The 16,064-nt window shown below is 40.1% G+C and overlaps 1 protein-coding gene across 3 annotated transcripts in view; it reads left to right on the top strand.

The window, feature by feature from the left end:
* The first annotated feature begins 408 nt into the window (after positions 1-408).
* Positions 409-16,064, top strand: part of TCERG1 (transcription elongation regulator 1) — a 178,723-nt gene continuing 163,067 nt past the window's right edge. For all 3 annotated transcript variants that reach the window (XM_053717150.1, XM_053717151.1, XM_053717149.1), the window contains exons 1-2: positions 409-489; positions 14,509-14,737. In XM_053717150.1, coding sequence (XP_053573125.1) covers positions 458-489; positions 14,509-14,737 — 261 coding nt within the window. In that variant the 5' untranslated portion in view covers positions 409-457. The remainder of the gene's footprint in view (positions 490-14,508; positions 14,738-16,064) is intronic.

The following is a 16,064-nucleotide window of genomic DNA, read 5'->3' as shown; positions in this document are numbered from 1 at the left end:
ATCAGTGATACATTTGATTAAAATCAGTATTGATACTATAAGCTCAATTAAAATGCTATTCAAAATTGAAATACACCAATAAAGGTGCGTTCGTTGGGATAATACCTGCCGGCTGCCGCGCCAAGATGCACAAAATGAATGTGCTTCTGGCCTATTTGAACGAACCACAGCGCAACATAGTGGCCACATATGAATGGGAAACTTAGCTTTTCCAATACGCATGCGCAATTTGAAACCTGTAGTAACCCTTATTACAAAACGCATCTCCTCAACCAATAGGAAGCAGCCCGCATATCTCCCATTACTACCCGACTCATTCTGCAGGAAGTAGTTCTTTGTAAAACCCGGAAGTTATTGTGATGGATGGTCATGTCAACCAATAGTGTTTGCATATGCGCGTCAGATGGTTTCTGATTTGGTGGGGGTGGTGATTGCGGGATACTCGGTTGTTCCTGTAATGGCGGAACGCGGAGAGTCCGAGGCTGAGAGGTATAATTGTTGGAATATGCGAGCGCAGAGTTGTAATTTGATATAATGTGTTCTGTTAGTCCGTGCGTGGTAATACGACTGGTGGTGTTATATCTGCGTGTGGGAGTTGTTTAGTGCAAGCACACACACTTATGGCCAGCGGGAATGCATAGAAACAGAAAATTATTCACCCGAGCACGTTATCTAATTAACCCTGTGTTTGAGTACGACTTGTAGGCGTGACCTAGGTTTTAGTGTGTCATGTGTATGTTTTGTTACAAATTGTAGTTGATTGGAATAGCATCATGCTACATCCTTCAAGTGATATATTGTTGCAGAGGACACTTTTGTATGTACCGTATATATTTATCTAGATCAGGATTGCTCATTTTGCGTGATAATTTCTGGCCTGCAGGTGAAGGATTTTGGGATTGTATTGTAGTACTTGACAGATACGTTTATCTGAAATGCACGTGATAAATATATATCTATATATATAGGCTTACCAGAAGTCCCACTTTTACTGGGATTGTCCCGGTTTGGAGGTGCGGTCCCAGTGTCCCACCCAGTTGTTCATTCTGTCCCAGTAGGGTTGCCACCTCCAGGTTTCAAATCATGTGTCCGGGTTTCAGACCACCTGAACCCCAGACACATTATTCAAAATGACTGGACTGTGGCTCTCCAGCATAGTTGGATGCTGGTACTTTGTTACATACAGCCCTGCTTAGCTTAACGTTCGTGTCCTTCAAAGTTTACATTTAGTAATAAAGGCTGAGTGAGCAGCATAGGGTTTTTTTAATTTTGTAGTACTACTTGGTTTATTTTTCTAAGAATTTAACACCCCCCCCGACCCCTGGTGACATTGCCGGTAATACACCTTTAGGGGAATCATATGGGTATGACTAGGAAGTACAGACAGGAAGGATTTTTGGCCTGGATCTTGCTTTACTTCATGCAGGATAGCATGTTGGCTATAATCTTCCTGCATTATGGTATAGAGTAGCCTCTTAAACAGCTTTAGCAGGTATGTGTTTATTTTTTACTTATTTCATTCAATGTTGTATTTATGCCTTATCAGTATTTGGCTCTGTTCCTTAATTAGACACATAAAACACATATTACACTGCAGATATTAAATTGTGAAATTTATAATTATGAAAGTGATAATTATGCTTGATGTTTGGCATTATTTAGAATCTGAGATTTAGATTAATGATTTGCCATGACAACATAATGGTGCCTTTTTCACTAGGGGGTGGTGTTATGGTCTATTTAAACTGTGTGATTCACTTGTGAGACTGAGGAAGGGTAGAGTATCCACGAAACATTACACACATAAAAGCTACTACTTTTAAAGGACCAGTAATTGCCACACCCCCTTGACCACGCTCCTGACCACACCCCCACTGTCACTGCACCAGGTGGTCCCAGTTTCACCTCTAAAAATTATGGTAAGCCTATATATATATATTGATTTGGAGTTGCCGTGTTAGTCCAGAGATTTAGATATCAAAATAACAAGAGTATTGCATTGAGCAGTGATACTTTTTTTTTTTTGGACTAACTATACATTTATAAGTTGACAAGCTTTCGGAAGATTTCCTTCCTTTATCAAGTCTAAAAAATTCCATTGAACTGGTCAGTATTGCTTTAGACTTGATAAAGGAAGGAACTCAAATGAAAACTTGTCAACTTATAAATGTATAGGTAGTCCAATAAAAAAAGTATCATTGCTCAATGCAATACTCTTGTTATTTTGAGATATATATATATATTACACACACCCACGGAAAGGGACTGCATTCTCATACCGGAGCGGGTACACATCCCATGACCCTTTAACATGCTCAGCCCTGGGTGCTCACCGGCACTCACAGGAAGCTGTGCTGTCCCCAGAGTCACGGGCAGTTAACCCCAGACAGGTCTGGGTGCAAGAACCATAGGGAAATTACAAAACAAATTAATACAACACACAGAGAAAGTCCAGCACTCACTTGCAAGCTCTCAGCTAAGATTTAAAAGCAAAAATGGAAAGGTTAGTTACTGCATGTAGCCAAATGGGACAAACTCAGGTACCACGTCAAGGTCCTTTCCAATACATGAGACCCTAAAACAGCCACACAATGCAATCTCTCAAATCCAAACAAACTGGGAACAAGGGAAGGGTGCACAGGCTTATGTAATCACCCAGGAAATATGCAAAACACGGAAGGGGACTGCACTCTCATACCAGACCGGGTACACATCCCATGATCCTGTAACATGCTCAGCCCTGGGTGCTCACCGGCACTCACAGGAAGCTGTGCTGTCCCCAAAGTCACAGGCAGTTTACCCCAGACAGGTCTGGGTGCAAGAACCATAGGGAAATTACAAAACAAATTAATACAACACACAGAGAAAGTCCAGCACTCACTTGCAAGCTCTCAGCTAAGATTAAAGGGCCACTGTAAGTAAATATTTTCTATGCCTGTTACTAACTAACAACCCCAAATACGCTTTTTATCAATAGCATTTCATTAACATATCTCTACCGTGTATCAGAAATCTTGTCTGCAAGTTTAATTGTTTTCCAAACCCACTCAGTGGGTATCCTTTGCTCTGTACCAATCCGTTTACAATACCTAGGTTTCAAAATGGCGCTTTAAACAAAGTTATTGGTTTAAGTATTTTGAACATGCAGTGCTGAAAATAGTGGGCAGGATAACGTGACATCATTGGCGAATAAAAGATATAACTTTTAGAACGTTATGAAACTTCGTTTTGGAGAAAATATAGGTCAGTAGGTTTTAATTAATGTTTATTAACTTTAATATGTTAGTTGTTTAGCTTAAAAATTATAACAGAAAGTAATCCTTTAAGGTTCTTGCACCCAGACCTGTAATAGAGCCTTATATAGAACACGCAACAAGGTGTTTACGTATCTTGAGCGCAAACAAAATATGTTAAAGTGAATGTAAAGTTAAATGAGTGCCATTTAAAAAAAAAAAAAATACTCTTAAAAACAGGGGCGCTTTCATTCATTAAACTTTACTTTTAAGCGTTTTTTTTTTAAATACTTACCTTTTTCCTTATGACAGACCGGCGATCTTCCTCCTGCTGTACTTAGCACAGCAATGATGAATCTGGCTTCCTCCAATCATTGCGTGTACCCCAAGGCGTCCAGCTCATGAAGCAATGCAATGATTGTAGTAAGCCGGATTTGTCATCAATATGCTAAGTACAGCATGAGAAGCGGGCGGAAGATTGCCGGTCTGCTGTCATAAGGAGAAAGGTAAGTATTTAAAATAATAACAAAAAAAACCTGCTTAAAGTGAAGGTAAACTTTAATGAATCACTGCCCTGTTTTTAAAAATACTATTAAAGGGGGCGGAGCCAACAGCCAGAGCAATGAGACGTGTTTCTAAGAGGCTCCTGAATTCACTTTAATTTTACCCAAATTTTCCTCTGTGGAACAGTATTTGGTTATTAAACTAGTGTTAAGAATCTTAGGGGGGATCATTTAAAACATCTGGCTGAATGAAGAATTCATCTACGCTGTTACATTGCTTTTTCTGAGACACAGCAGGCCGCAACTTTCCTGGGACTATGGGGGAAGCCATTTGTGCCACGCTGCAGATCCTATTTGCTGAATATGAGAAACGGATCTTAAGCAGATTTGATGACTTGCTCATAAAGATTGAAGCAGCACACGTACCAGGGAAACGTTTACCAGCTGCTAAGATATCTGATGGCGACCCCTGTACTGTACATGACCACCCTGAGATGGAGCGACTGCAGAATGGAGCTGTGGGAGGTCATGTTGAGACCTGTGAAGAGCCGGCCCTGCTGAAGCGCACTGTGCTGACCCCTATGAGAGCTGATTGTGAGACCGGGAGGCTTTCCTCCGTAAGAGGCGAGTTGGTGAGTCATTCTGATGGGAGCTACGGGAGGTGTCCCTTGACCACTGCCACGGGGTTTAGCGCAGGCGAGAGTACGGCCGATATCTGTAGGGACACTCTTGCTGGTACATGTGGTTTACTGGCGGCCCCATATCGCAACACTGCCTTGGAGTTTCTCATTGACTGGAGCTCAGTGAGATGCCGCGCTGGGGTTCTGTCTAGGATCCTTACCTCCCCCACGATAACCCTGCAGTGTGAAGATCTCTGGCCCCCTGAGGCAAATATAAAAGCTGGAGTAGGGTGACATTTTTGTTGCGATGGCGGTTACTAAGGGCTCACACTGCTATCAAATTGCTGATGCCTGTAGTTCAGCTCACAGACTTATTCAATAATTCTACTATACCAGTGGCTGCAGAGTCTACACTTATAAAGATTGTTTTCGGAGACTGTGTGGATTCTGGGTCTGGGACCGTGTGCAGGACTGTGGGACTTATGTGTACTCATTTTTACGTTAAGTGCTTGATTAACTAATCACAGCACTGTTTCTTCTTGGGTTCCCTAATGTTTTTTATCTTCATTATTTTACTCACATTGCTATATGTCTTATGTTATGTTGCAAGTTATATGTTGCTATGTGTATTATGAAGCCCTTGGGCTGATTCAGTGGTGTAGCTTTTATACTGGGTACTATGAATACGACATAATCTAGATCACAGTAACTAGATCTATGAATATAAGGGTCAGTCTAGTGATTCAGTCACATCCTCATCTCTGGATTGCCTTGCGGTAAAACTTCACTTATGCATGATATATGTGTGTCATTGTGCTACTAACTCCCAGTATGTTGTAGACCTACCTCTACTGTTTTTTTGATGTGTGTAACCTGAGCGCTGGAGAGAGCGATGCTGTTATAGCCTATAATCTAGCAATATTGAACTGCCTAGTTAATTATGCCATGTGCACAGATCACCATTCTATCTAATGACCTTAGTGCCCTATTAAATGCCTATATGTGATCCCTTCTCCGTATACACCCTGTAGAAAGTCTGCCCCCTTATCTTTATCTTTATTGGGGTCCCCCTCCTGAGACTATACGCTGGCGAGGAGGAAAGTATATACATCTAACTATAACTTAGGATCCATCGCTTGCCCATCATGAAGGACTCTGTTTGCATTCTAGACTTAGCCCCCCCTCCCTAATCACCCTCCCTTTTCACCCTCCCCCCCCTCCCTTTTCACCCTCCCCCCCCTCCCTTTTCACCCTCCCCCCCTCCCTTTTCACCCTCCCCCCCTCCCTTTTCACCCTTCCCCCCCCCCCCCTTTTCACCCTCCCCCCCCCCCCTTTTCACCCTTCCCCCCCCCTTTTCACCCTTCCCCCCCCTTTTCACCCTTCCCCCCCCCCCTTTTCACCCTTCCCCCCCTCCCTTTTCCCCCTTCCCCCCCTTCCCCCCTCCCTTTTCACCCTTCCCCCCCCTTCCACCCTCCCTTTTCACCCTTCCCTTCCACCCTCCCCCCTCCCTTTTCACCCTTCCCTTCCACCCTTCCCCCTCCCTTTTCACCCTTCCCTTCCACCCTTCCCCCTCTCTTTCCATCCTCTTCCCCCCCTCTTTCCATCCTCCTTCCCCCTTTCCATTCCCCTTCTCCCCTTACCATCCTAGCCCCCCTTTCCACTTTTTCCCCCTTCTCCCTCCCCACTTTCCCTCCCCTCTCCCCCCCCCCTAGGCCCTCTTCCCCCTTTCTCCCTCTCCCTCCTCTCTCCCTCTTTCATCCCCCCCTCACAAATGTAAGGTAAGGGATAACTAGCTTATCCTCCATACTCCTTTTTGGCAGAGTTATACTGTCTCTGCCCTGTTCGTAGAACCAATGTAGTGGTTTCTGTTTATATAAGCGAAAAAATGGTTCTCCGGATTAAAAATGAAGAGATTTACTATGAATTATCCTGAGTTCAATGTCTATAGACTGTTTATCACCATAATTCTAGTACTGATGTTAGCTCATTTGTGTATCATCTACCTGTTTCCCTATGTATGAGTGAAACTGTCTATGTGGTTCTTTAACTCTGACACAGCGTTTGGTACTTGGATCTTTAACGTATTTATCCATTACTGCAATATCTTCCCTTAATGTTGTTATTAGTCTTAGGGACCTACCCGTGGTCCTAGCTGCCTTGGGAAGAAGCATATAAAATGCAGGCCTGGTCTAGGTCTACATTATAAAAAAAACCTCTGAGAAGTACTTTTAATACAGGGGTCCAAAAGTGGCCCCAGCAGTAGTGGAGGGAAAAATGAGGGCGATATCGGGTTTGCTTCTCAATCTTCATACCTTTGACTACATTTCAATTTGGGTCAGCTATATGAATATTGTGTTAAGGGTACTATTTCTGCATATGTTGCTATGTATCTTTTATTTTTTTATTTTTTTCTTAGGCATGTGATATGTATTTTACCATGTATTATGTGCCATTTGTTGTATGGGCAAACTGTATTTGTCTTGGAACTGTTATTCCCTCAATAAAAATACTTCAAAAAAAAAAAAAAAAATACTATTAAAAACAGGGGCACTTTCATTCATTAAAGGGACTGTCAAGTCCAAAAAAAACTTTCATGTTTCAAATAGGGCATGTAATTTTAAACAACTTTTCAATTTACTTTTATCACCAATTTTGCTTTGTTCTTTTGGTATTCCTAATTGAAAGCTAGACCTAGGAAGGCTCATATGATAATTTCTAAGCCCTTGAAGGCTGCCTCTAATCACATGCTTTTGTATTTGCTTCTCACAGCAGGGGAGAGCTAGTTCAGGTAAACCCTATAGATAACATTGTGAGCACGCCCGTGGATTGTGGCAGACACTGCACTAATTGGCTAAAATGAAAGTCAATAGATAATAAATAAAATGTCATGTGATCAGGGGGCTGTCAGAAGATGCTTAGATACAAGGTAATCACAGAGGTTAAAAGTATATTAATATAACTGTTGTTTATGCAAAACTGGGGAATGGGTAATAAAGGGATTATCTATCTTTTAAAACAACAAAAATTCTGGTGTTGACTGTCCCTTTAAAGTTTACATTGCACTGTATTTTGAAAAATACTTACCTTTTATCTTCTGTAAAGCCGGATCGGCGATTCCCCCCTCCTGCTTCTTCCTGCTGTAATTACACAGCAATGACAAAACCAGTTTTCTCCAATAACGGCATGGCCTCAGGAAATGTTTGCTCTGGGGGAAGCCATGATTGGAGGAAGCCGGATTCGTCATTCGTGACGTATGTACAGAGGAGCTGCCGGGTGGGTGATCGCCGATCCGGGTTTGCAGAAGATAAAGGTAAGTATTTTTCAAAATACGGTGCAATGTAAACTTTAATGAATGAAAGTGCCCCTGTTTTTAATAGTATTTTTAAAAACAGGGCACTGATTCTTGAAAGTTTACCTTCACTTTAACTGTAAAGGTTAATAAAGGAAAATAACCCTGTTTTCTATGAGTATTTTTTAAAAACCGGGCACTTTCTCATTTAACTTTACATTCACTTTAAGTAGCATTTGATCAAAATTACTGACCAAACGAATTCTGAAATATATTTTTGTATGCTATTATGTGTATATCTGGTGGCATCTCAGAACTGTGAATGAAATAAAAATAAAAAAAATACTCCAAAATACAGATTGTCTCAGGTGCCTTAAACACAGTCAAGTAAAAAAAACAACCTCATGATTTAAATAGGGTATGCCATTTTAAACAACTTTCCAATTTACTTTTATTAACAATTTTGATTTGTACTCTTGGTATTCATAGTTGAAAGCTAAACCTAGGAGGTTCATATGCTAATTTCTTAGACCTTGAAGGCCATCTCTAATCTGAAAGCATTTTGACAGTTTTTCACCACTAGAGAGCGTTAGTTCATGTGTTTCATATAGATAGCATTGAGCTCAGGCACGGGAACTTCCTAGGAGTCGGCACTGATTGGCTAAAATGCAAGTCTGTCAAAAGAACTGTAATAAGTGGGTAGTTTGCAGAGGCTTAGATACAAGGTAATCACAGAGGTAAAAAGTATATTATTATAACTCTGTTGGTTATGCAAAACTGGGGAATGGGTAATCAAGGGATTATCTATCTTTTTAAACAACAAAAATTCTTGTTTACTGTCCCTTTAAAGTTATATTTGAGCTGTTGTTGGCATTTATTTTTGTTATTAGTTTTTATTAAGTTTTTACAACAATATCATGTGACATTTCTTCTTACATCGAAAATAACAATTAACAATTAAATCCAGGTATTTACTCATGCATTTTAAGACAAGTGTGCACAGAATTTGAAAAACAACCATAGGGATCTGAATATCCTTGTACCAGTCATCTGTACTCATGGCAATCATTATGTTATTATGCATACTAAAATGAAATGAAAAGATGCTTTACCTTTGTTCCCATATGAACAGTATGTCAGCAATAAAGTCTTGTTTTCCCTTGAAGGTATAATGATTTTTTTTCCAGGGCTAGAACATGATTTACCTCCCTCTCCCACATCATGAAATCAGGGGTTTGACATTTTTTCCAAAATCTTGGTATCAAGCGTTTAGCGCAATTAAGCATGCACTGGAGGAGCTTTTTCCTATATATACATGGAATGTTTGGGGTGTTATTTAGTAATACCATGGTGGGGGATAGTGTGACTGAGAAGCCCAGGGTAGTGGTTATACATTTAGCTATGCCTTCCCAATAGTTTTGCAAAAGAGGACAGGACCACCAAATGTGGGATAAGGTGCCTCTGCCTCCGCGTTGTCTCCAGCATAAGGGAGAGGAATTGGGAAATATGCTATGCAGGCGATGTGGGGTCAAATACCACCTAGAGAGCAGTTTATAATTCATTTCTACGATGGCTAATGACAATGATGACTTTTTAGTTTCATAGAATATACGGCTCCCCTGAGTGTCTGATATATTAATGTCTAGCTCTTTTTCCCATTTGGCTATGAAAGATGGCCGTTTGGTAGGAAAAGAACCTCTAAGTAATCTGTAAATTATGGAAATATGGGATCTGGACATATAGGGGGTACTACAAAGCGTCTCAAGGGGAGTGAGTGGTCTGGTGAGTGCGGATTTATGGAGGCTAGAAATTATGGCATGTCGTGCTTGGAGATATGGAGGCCCCAGCAGCCGCGAGATCTCCATCTGGGGACGAACTAGCCCTTTACTTAAGATCATGTGCACTGGGACATTGGAAGGGGAGTCAGCTATAAGCGGAGTAGGTATGCTACCCGTTTGCAAAAGGATGTTGTTTAAGAGGGGATATTTGGCTCGAGAGTATTTTGTCAACGGTCAAGACTTTATCCCATGTCCGTAGTGTGGCGACAACAAAGTAATTTGTGTATACCGTAGGAGGTCTATGTTTGGGTGGAACCCAGCACAGGTCACTGAGGTTGTGGTTTCCTGCTAGGTTAGTTTCCAGCTGTACCCAAGGCTTATTGGGTTGAGCATGTTTCCATGCAGTGATGCGTGCGATGTTGGCTGCGCGGTAGTAGGCAAGCATGTCTGGAGCCCCCAGACCGCCGTCCTCTCTGCTTAGGTATAAGGTGTGTTTAGAAACCCTAGTCCTCCGTTGTGCCCAGACAAAAGACTCAAACAATTTTTGCTGCTTTGTTAAATACGCAGAGGGCAGATCTAAAGGGAGGGTTTGAAATAAATATAGGAATTTAGGAAGGAGAGACATTTTTATTGCGTTAATCTGTCCCAACCAGGAGAGATGTCCTTGTTTCTGCCATGCCTCAAGCATAATTCGAGATTGCTCTTGAAGTGGGATGTAATTAAGGTCAAATAAGTCTGTGTGTTGGGGGGTGATATCTAATCCTAAATAGCGCAGCTTATTTGTAATCTGAAAAGAGGTGTGGGTGGAGATAAAGTGGAGATCTGCCTCCGTCAGGTTCAATGGTATCAGCATTGATTTCTCCATATTGATAGAGAAGTTCGAGACTCTCCTATAATCCTCTAGCTCAGTGAGAAGGGCAGGTAGGGATGTAGTCGGGGAGCAGATTGTAAATATGTCGTCAGCATAGAGCAGGCACTTCTGATGGGACTCTGCAAAAGCGATTCCCTGTATTTGGATGTTTTCTCTAATTCTTGTTGCAAAGGCCTCCACCGCCATAGCGAAGAGTAGAGGAGAAAGCGGGCATCCCTGACGTGTACCATTTTTAATATGTTGGCATTTATTTTTATTGAACTTTTTTCTAGTTTTAATTCGTTTTCTAATGAAAATTTAATATGTTGCTAATATTACTTTAAAATAACTAAAATAAAATGTATGTTTAATAAGAGAATATTTCTTCTTCATAAACTGTTCCTTGCCCTTTTCATAGTTTGTGATTGTTTAGTTTCTTATACACTGGTTGTGGTTCTGAACTAATGTATAACTACAAAAAAATGTGAGAGTAAGCACTACAGTTTATCCAGTAAATTACATTTTTGGAAGAAAAGGATAAGTAAAAAGTAGTTTAATTATTGTAGCTGAGAAACCCCAAAATGCATTTTCCCCCTCCCTGCTGCCATTGACAAATCAGGAACATTGTCTTGTTATGGCTAGGGAGCACACACAAACAGTCTTGAAGAGTAATCATGGCCATGCAATAAACAGCCCATCTACAGTCTGTCATGCCCTGCAACTGTCGCTCTAAATACTTGTCTCTAGCTTAATTGTCAAACTGTCTGCACCATTGCCGCTCTCAAGCAATCTTGCAGTGACATATGCATGTTTTAACATTATGGTTTCCACCCATACATGTCCAAATAGCGCACACGCAATGTTGTTGCGCTGTGCACAGATATGCATGTGTTGCACTTTCATAAGAATATTTTTGCCTCCTAAAACGGATGAATGCGGCTTGCGGCAACTTACTTCCAGTTTTTACAGCACAAAAAAGGCAAATGCACATACCTTACTAGTTTTGTTTAACTTGAAAGGGACAGTCTAGTCAAAATTTAAACTTTCGTAATTCAGAAAGGGCATGCAATTTTAAACAACTTTCCAATTTTGTTCTCTTGGTATCCTTTTTTTGAAAGCTAAACCCTAGGTAGGCTCATATGCTAATTTATAAACTGTTGAAGGCCACCTCTTATATCAGTGCATTTTGAGTTTTTCACAGCTCGACAGTGTTAGTGCATGTGTGCCATATAGACAACATCGTGCTCACTCCCGTGGAGTTATTTTACTAGTCAGCACTGATTGGCTAAAATGCAAGTCTGTCAAAAGCACTGAGATAAGGGGGCAGTCTGCAGAGGCTTAGATACCAGGTAATCACATGGGTAAAAAGTGTATTAATAGTATATAGAGCAGTGATTTTTAACCTTTTTTTTTTTTTGTTGTGGCACACTTTTTTACATTAAAAAATCCTGTGGCACACCACCATCCCAAAATTTAAAAAAAAAAAATCACACATTGTAGCCTAATACAGCATATATATACACATACACACAAACACACACATGCTGTATGTATTGTGCTGTTATGCCATGCCTCCTACAAACTACCCCTGCACTGGGAGTAAAAAACAAGCAAAGTTTAAAAAAATATGTCACACTGTTGTCAGTCTGCCGTGGCACACCTGAGGATCTCTCACGGCACACTGGTTGAAAAACACTGATATAGAGTGAAGAGGCGAGCGCCACAATAGGCTGAGGTGACACAGTGATAAGCTAAAAGATGGTCTAGATGACTAAACAAGTATGTAATATTTAGTTTAATACATGTCAAGCGAATATACAATGTAAATCATGGATCCATGTATAAAATCAGAAGTAAAAACACAAATAGAACAGTATGTCTTGGTGTAATCAGATAGTCACAGTCCTGTTGTAAAAACAACAATAAAGATTCTAATGGAAGTCCAAATAAACAATCCAAAAAAGTCTTATCCTAAGGGCTCCATGTACTAAGAGGCGGGCGGACAGCTTCTTAACTCGCGAAGCTGTCCGCCCGCCTCCGCTACACTCGGGCAGTGGATCTATTGATCCGCTTGCCCGTATGTATCATTACACACTCAGCGGAGTGTGTAATGACCGCTCCTTCAGTCGTGCGACTAATCACGCGACTGAAGGGGCTGTCAATCACCGAGAGCGAGCGAGCTCTCTGTGATTTTACTTCGCCACCTAAGAGGTGGCGTAGGGTGTAGGAAGCAGCGGTCTAATGACCGCTGCTTCTTACATTGCGGGAAGCAGGCTCGCATATGCGAACCTGCCCCGCAAAGGCTCCGGAGCAGCTTTCGCTGCTTCGTACATGGAGCCCTAAGTGTCCGTGATGGTATGATGCAAATGATGAGTTGCAAATAGATGAGTGAAAAAATAGTGAAGGAAACTATGAAAAAAGTTCGATAAAAATTCAGGTGAAAAACATCAATAAAAAAGCATTCAAGGAATGATACACCATAAAAAATTAGGTGTAAAAATAAAAAATAATGTGAAAAAAACGTGGTGGTAAAAATACTTCTGTGAAAAATATATATGAATGAGAGGTAAGGGTATAGTAGTAAATTCCTTAATCCATTATGATCCGTGGATATCAACAATATGTGTACAAAAATTCATAAAAACCTGTGGGAAAAAAATAAAACAATACTGCAAAATGGGTATACAGGTAAAATCAGATAAAGGTAATAAACTTACTTTGGTTAAGTCGACGCGTTTCGTCCTCTGAATAGGTTTTTATCAAGACTTGTGACTATCTGATATCAGGAATGTGACTATCTGATTACACCAAGACATACTGTTCTATTTGTATGTTTATCTGTTTTTACTTCTGATTTTATACTTTTTTGCTATACATGGATCCATGATTTAAATTTGTATATTTGCTTGACATGTATTAAACTAAATATTACATTATACTTGTTTAGTCATCTAGACCATTTTTTAGCTTATCACTGTGTCACCTCAGCCTATTGTGGCGCTCGCCACTTCACTCTATATAATATTCATTACTAGGTTCACTAGGGGAGCTAGAGGCAATCTGATATTAGCGCAGGGTCCACACGCTGTATTTGTTTCCAAAAGTGTATTAATAAAACAGTGTTGGTTATGCAAAACTGGGGCATAGGTATTAAAGGGATTATCTTTTTAAACAAGAAACATGTTCAAGTAGATTGTCCCTTTAAACATACCTATGTTTGAGGTTATGGTTTGGCTCCTGTTTGGGTTCTATCTCCCAAACTATTACATTGCAGGAGATCACGCTTCCAGCTGCTTGTGTACCTGCCCTGTAATTATTCAGTGCTTCAGGCTTCCTCACTTTCCTAAAGGATTAACTGTGATAGTTACTATTCACTCTAATGGCATGAGTGATAAAGCCTTCTCAGTCTTTAAAAGGTCATTGTTAGTGATTCAGAGCATACAGTTTTAATCAACATTCCAATTTACTTAAAGGGACAGTATACTCATTTTCATAGACACTACTATAAAGCATAAAATGCACAGATACTGATATAAAAATCCAGTATAAAACTGTTTAAAAACATACTTAGAAGCTCTGTTTAGCTCTGTTGAAAAGGTAGGAGGAAAGCCCACTGCAAGTGGGAAATAAGACACTCCCCCCTCCCCCTTCTTTTGCATATGAAAAGACACCCTTTACACAAACAGGAGCAAGCTGGAGTAGGTATCTGACAGTATTCTCCTAAAACTTTGGGGCTTGGTTAGGAGTCTGAAAATCAGAGCAATGTTAAGCAAAACTATACATTTAAAAAAACAAAAAAACGTTATGGGCTATATAAATAGATCATATACAAAACAATTATGCAAAGAAAAAGTAAGTCTATAATGTCCCTATAAGTTATAAAATTTGCTTCATTTTTTTGCTATTCTTTGAAAGAGCCGCTATGCACTACTGATGAATCAGCAGCTTGCTTCTTAGTTATGCTTTTCAACAAAGGATAACTATAGAACAAAGCAATTAGATGATGGGTGTAATGTAATTTTTACTTTACTGTCCCATTTTAACATAAGTTGGGTAAACATGAGAGAAAAATCTTATGAGGGTTTTTGCTATTACACCCTAAATATAAGTATGCCCTAAATCCATATCGTTGTTGAAAAGGTTTGGTCCATGTTGCGCAGTGTGTCTGTTATTTTTTGTTGTTGTTAATACAGATATATATATATTTATTAGTGTTTCACTTTGTCTTCCTTTAGGATGGCTCAGCAGCAGCAAGCTTTGAGATTCCGTGGACCAACACCTCCACCAAGTGCTGTCTTGAGAGGCCCACCGCCCCTTTTGCGTCCTCCTCCACCCTTTGGTATGATGCGTGGGCCTCCTCCACCTACGCGCCCTCCCTTTGGTCGGCCCCCCTTTGATCCTAGTATGCCTCCTATACCACCACCAAGTGGTATTCCTCCTCCTTTAGGACCTCCACATCTCCAGGTAAAACTTACTTTGCAAGTGTCTGTTTTTCTGTCATTCGAGGTACATGAAACCCAAACATTTTCTTTCATGACTCGGATAGAATGTATAGTTATAAACAACTTTCAATTTTACTTCTATTATCTAATTTGCTTAATTCTCATGGTATCCTTTGTTGAACGAAGCAGCAGTGCACTACTGGGAGCTATCTGACCCCATTGTGTGATTTGTACAAGCAAAAAAAGTTGAACCAGTACAATTCTAATTAGAGTCCCACAGTGAGAACTGTTGTGTGAGCCAATGACGAGACACATGTGCTGCCACCAATCAACAACCTCCCTGTAGTGCATTGCTGATTCTGGCCCTTCCTAGGTATGCTTTTCAACAAAGGACACCAACGCAAGGAAGCAAATTTGATAAGAGTTAAATTGTATGCTTTATCCCAATCATGAGAACATTTTTGGGTTTCATGTGCCTTTGAATCCCATTAATATATATAATATTTGACATAATACTAAGGTGCAAGGGAAAGTAAGGAAGAATTTCATGTTACTGCAAGTTATCCTTGAAAATCTCATTAAAAAAAAACACCTTGTCAGACATAAAGGCACGACTTGTGTATGCTAGAGAGGGTCTCCCTGCATGAGACGTTATCCAGTTAGAGAAATGAAAGTATGTTGCACACTTGATTTTATTTTATGTCCCTTTCTTTGCCTGTTTGTAGTTTTTTTTTTTTTTTTTTTGCTTATCCAACCAAGTGCTTCTTTCCTGCCCATGTTTCATTTTAGTTTATTTTCTTCCTTCGGGAACAATGTAAAAAAAAAAATTAACCTTTCGATTCTGTAATTTTTTTTTCTTTTCTTATATCTATGGAGCAATTTACCAAAACAGTTTTTCAAGGTTACATTTTTGAATTACTCAGTTGGTATAGCTAATTACTTGATCATGCAAATTATTTCCTAACCATACCTTATTTGCAGTTGCTTTGTCCATTGGCTCTTTTAGGACCACTATACTGCAGTCCATACTACTGAATGTATCCACTGTATCAGCTTGTGCAGACAGGAGTTTCTAAAAGCATCCAGACAGCAACCATCTCCGATCTTCCCTGTCTCTGCAGTGAAACCAAACATTGAAGTCATATGGTTTCTGCTGATGACAGACTTTTTGGAGACCTATTGAAAGCATATGAGTTTTGTAGCAACAGCTTTATAGAACACTGGTGAAAGGGCCTCAATGTTATGTTTTTCACCCTGACATCCCAATATCCTCACGGTTATACAAGTGTGTAGTTGCTCTAGTTATTTATGTTGCAAACTATAGAATAAATTGAAAAAAAAATTGTACC

This window comes from Bombina bombina, chromosome 6, assembly GCF_027579735.1.
Source record: "Bombina bombina isolate aBomBom1 chromosome 6, aBomBom1.pri, whole genome shotgun sequence".
Taxonomy (NCBI): Eukaryota; Metazoa; Chordata; class Amphibia; order Anura; family Bombinatoridae; genus Bombina; species Bombina bombina.
The sequence above is the reverse complement of the archived record's forward strand: the minus strand, read 5'-3'. Positions and strand labels throughout refer to the sequence as shown.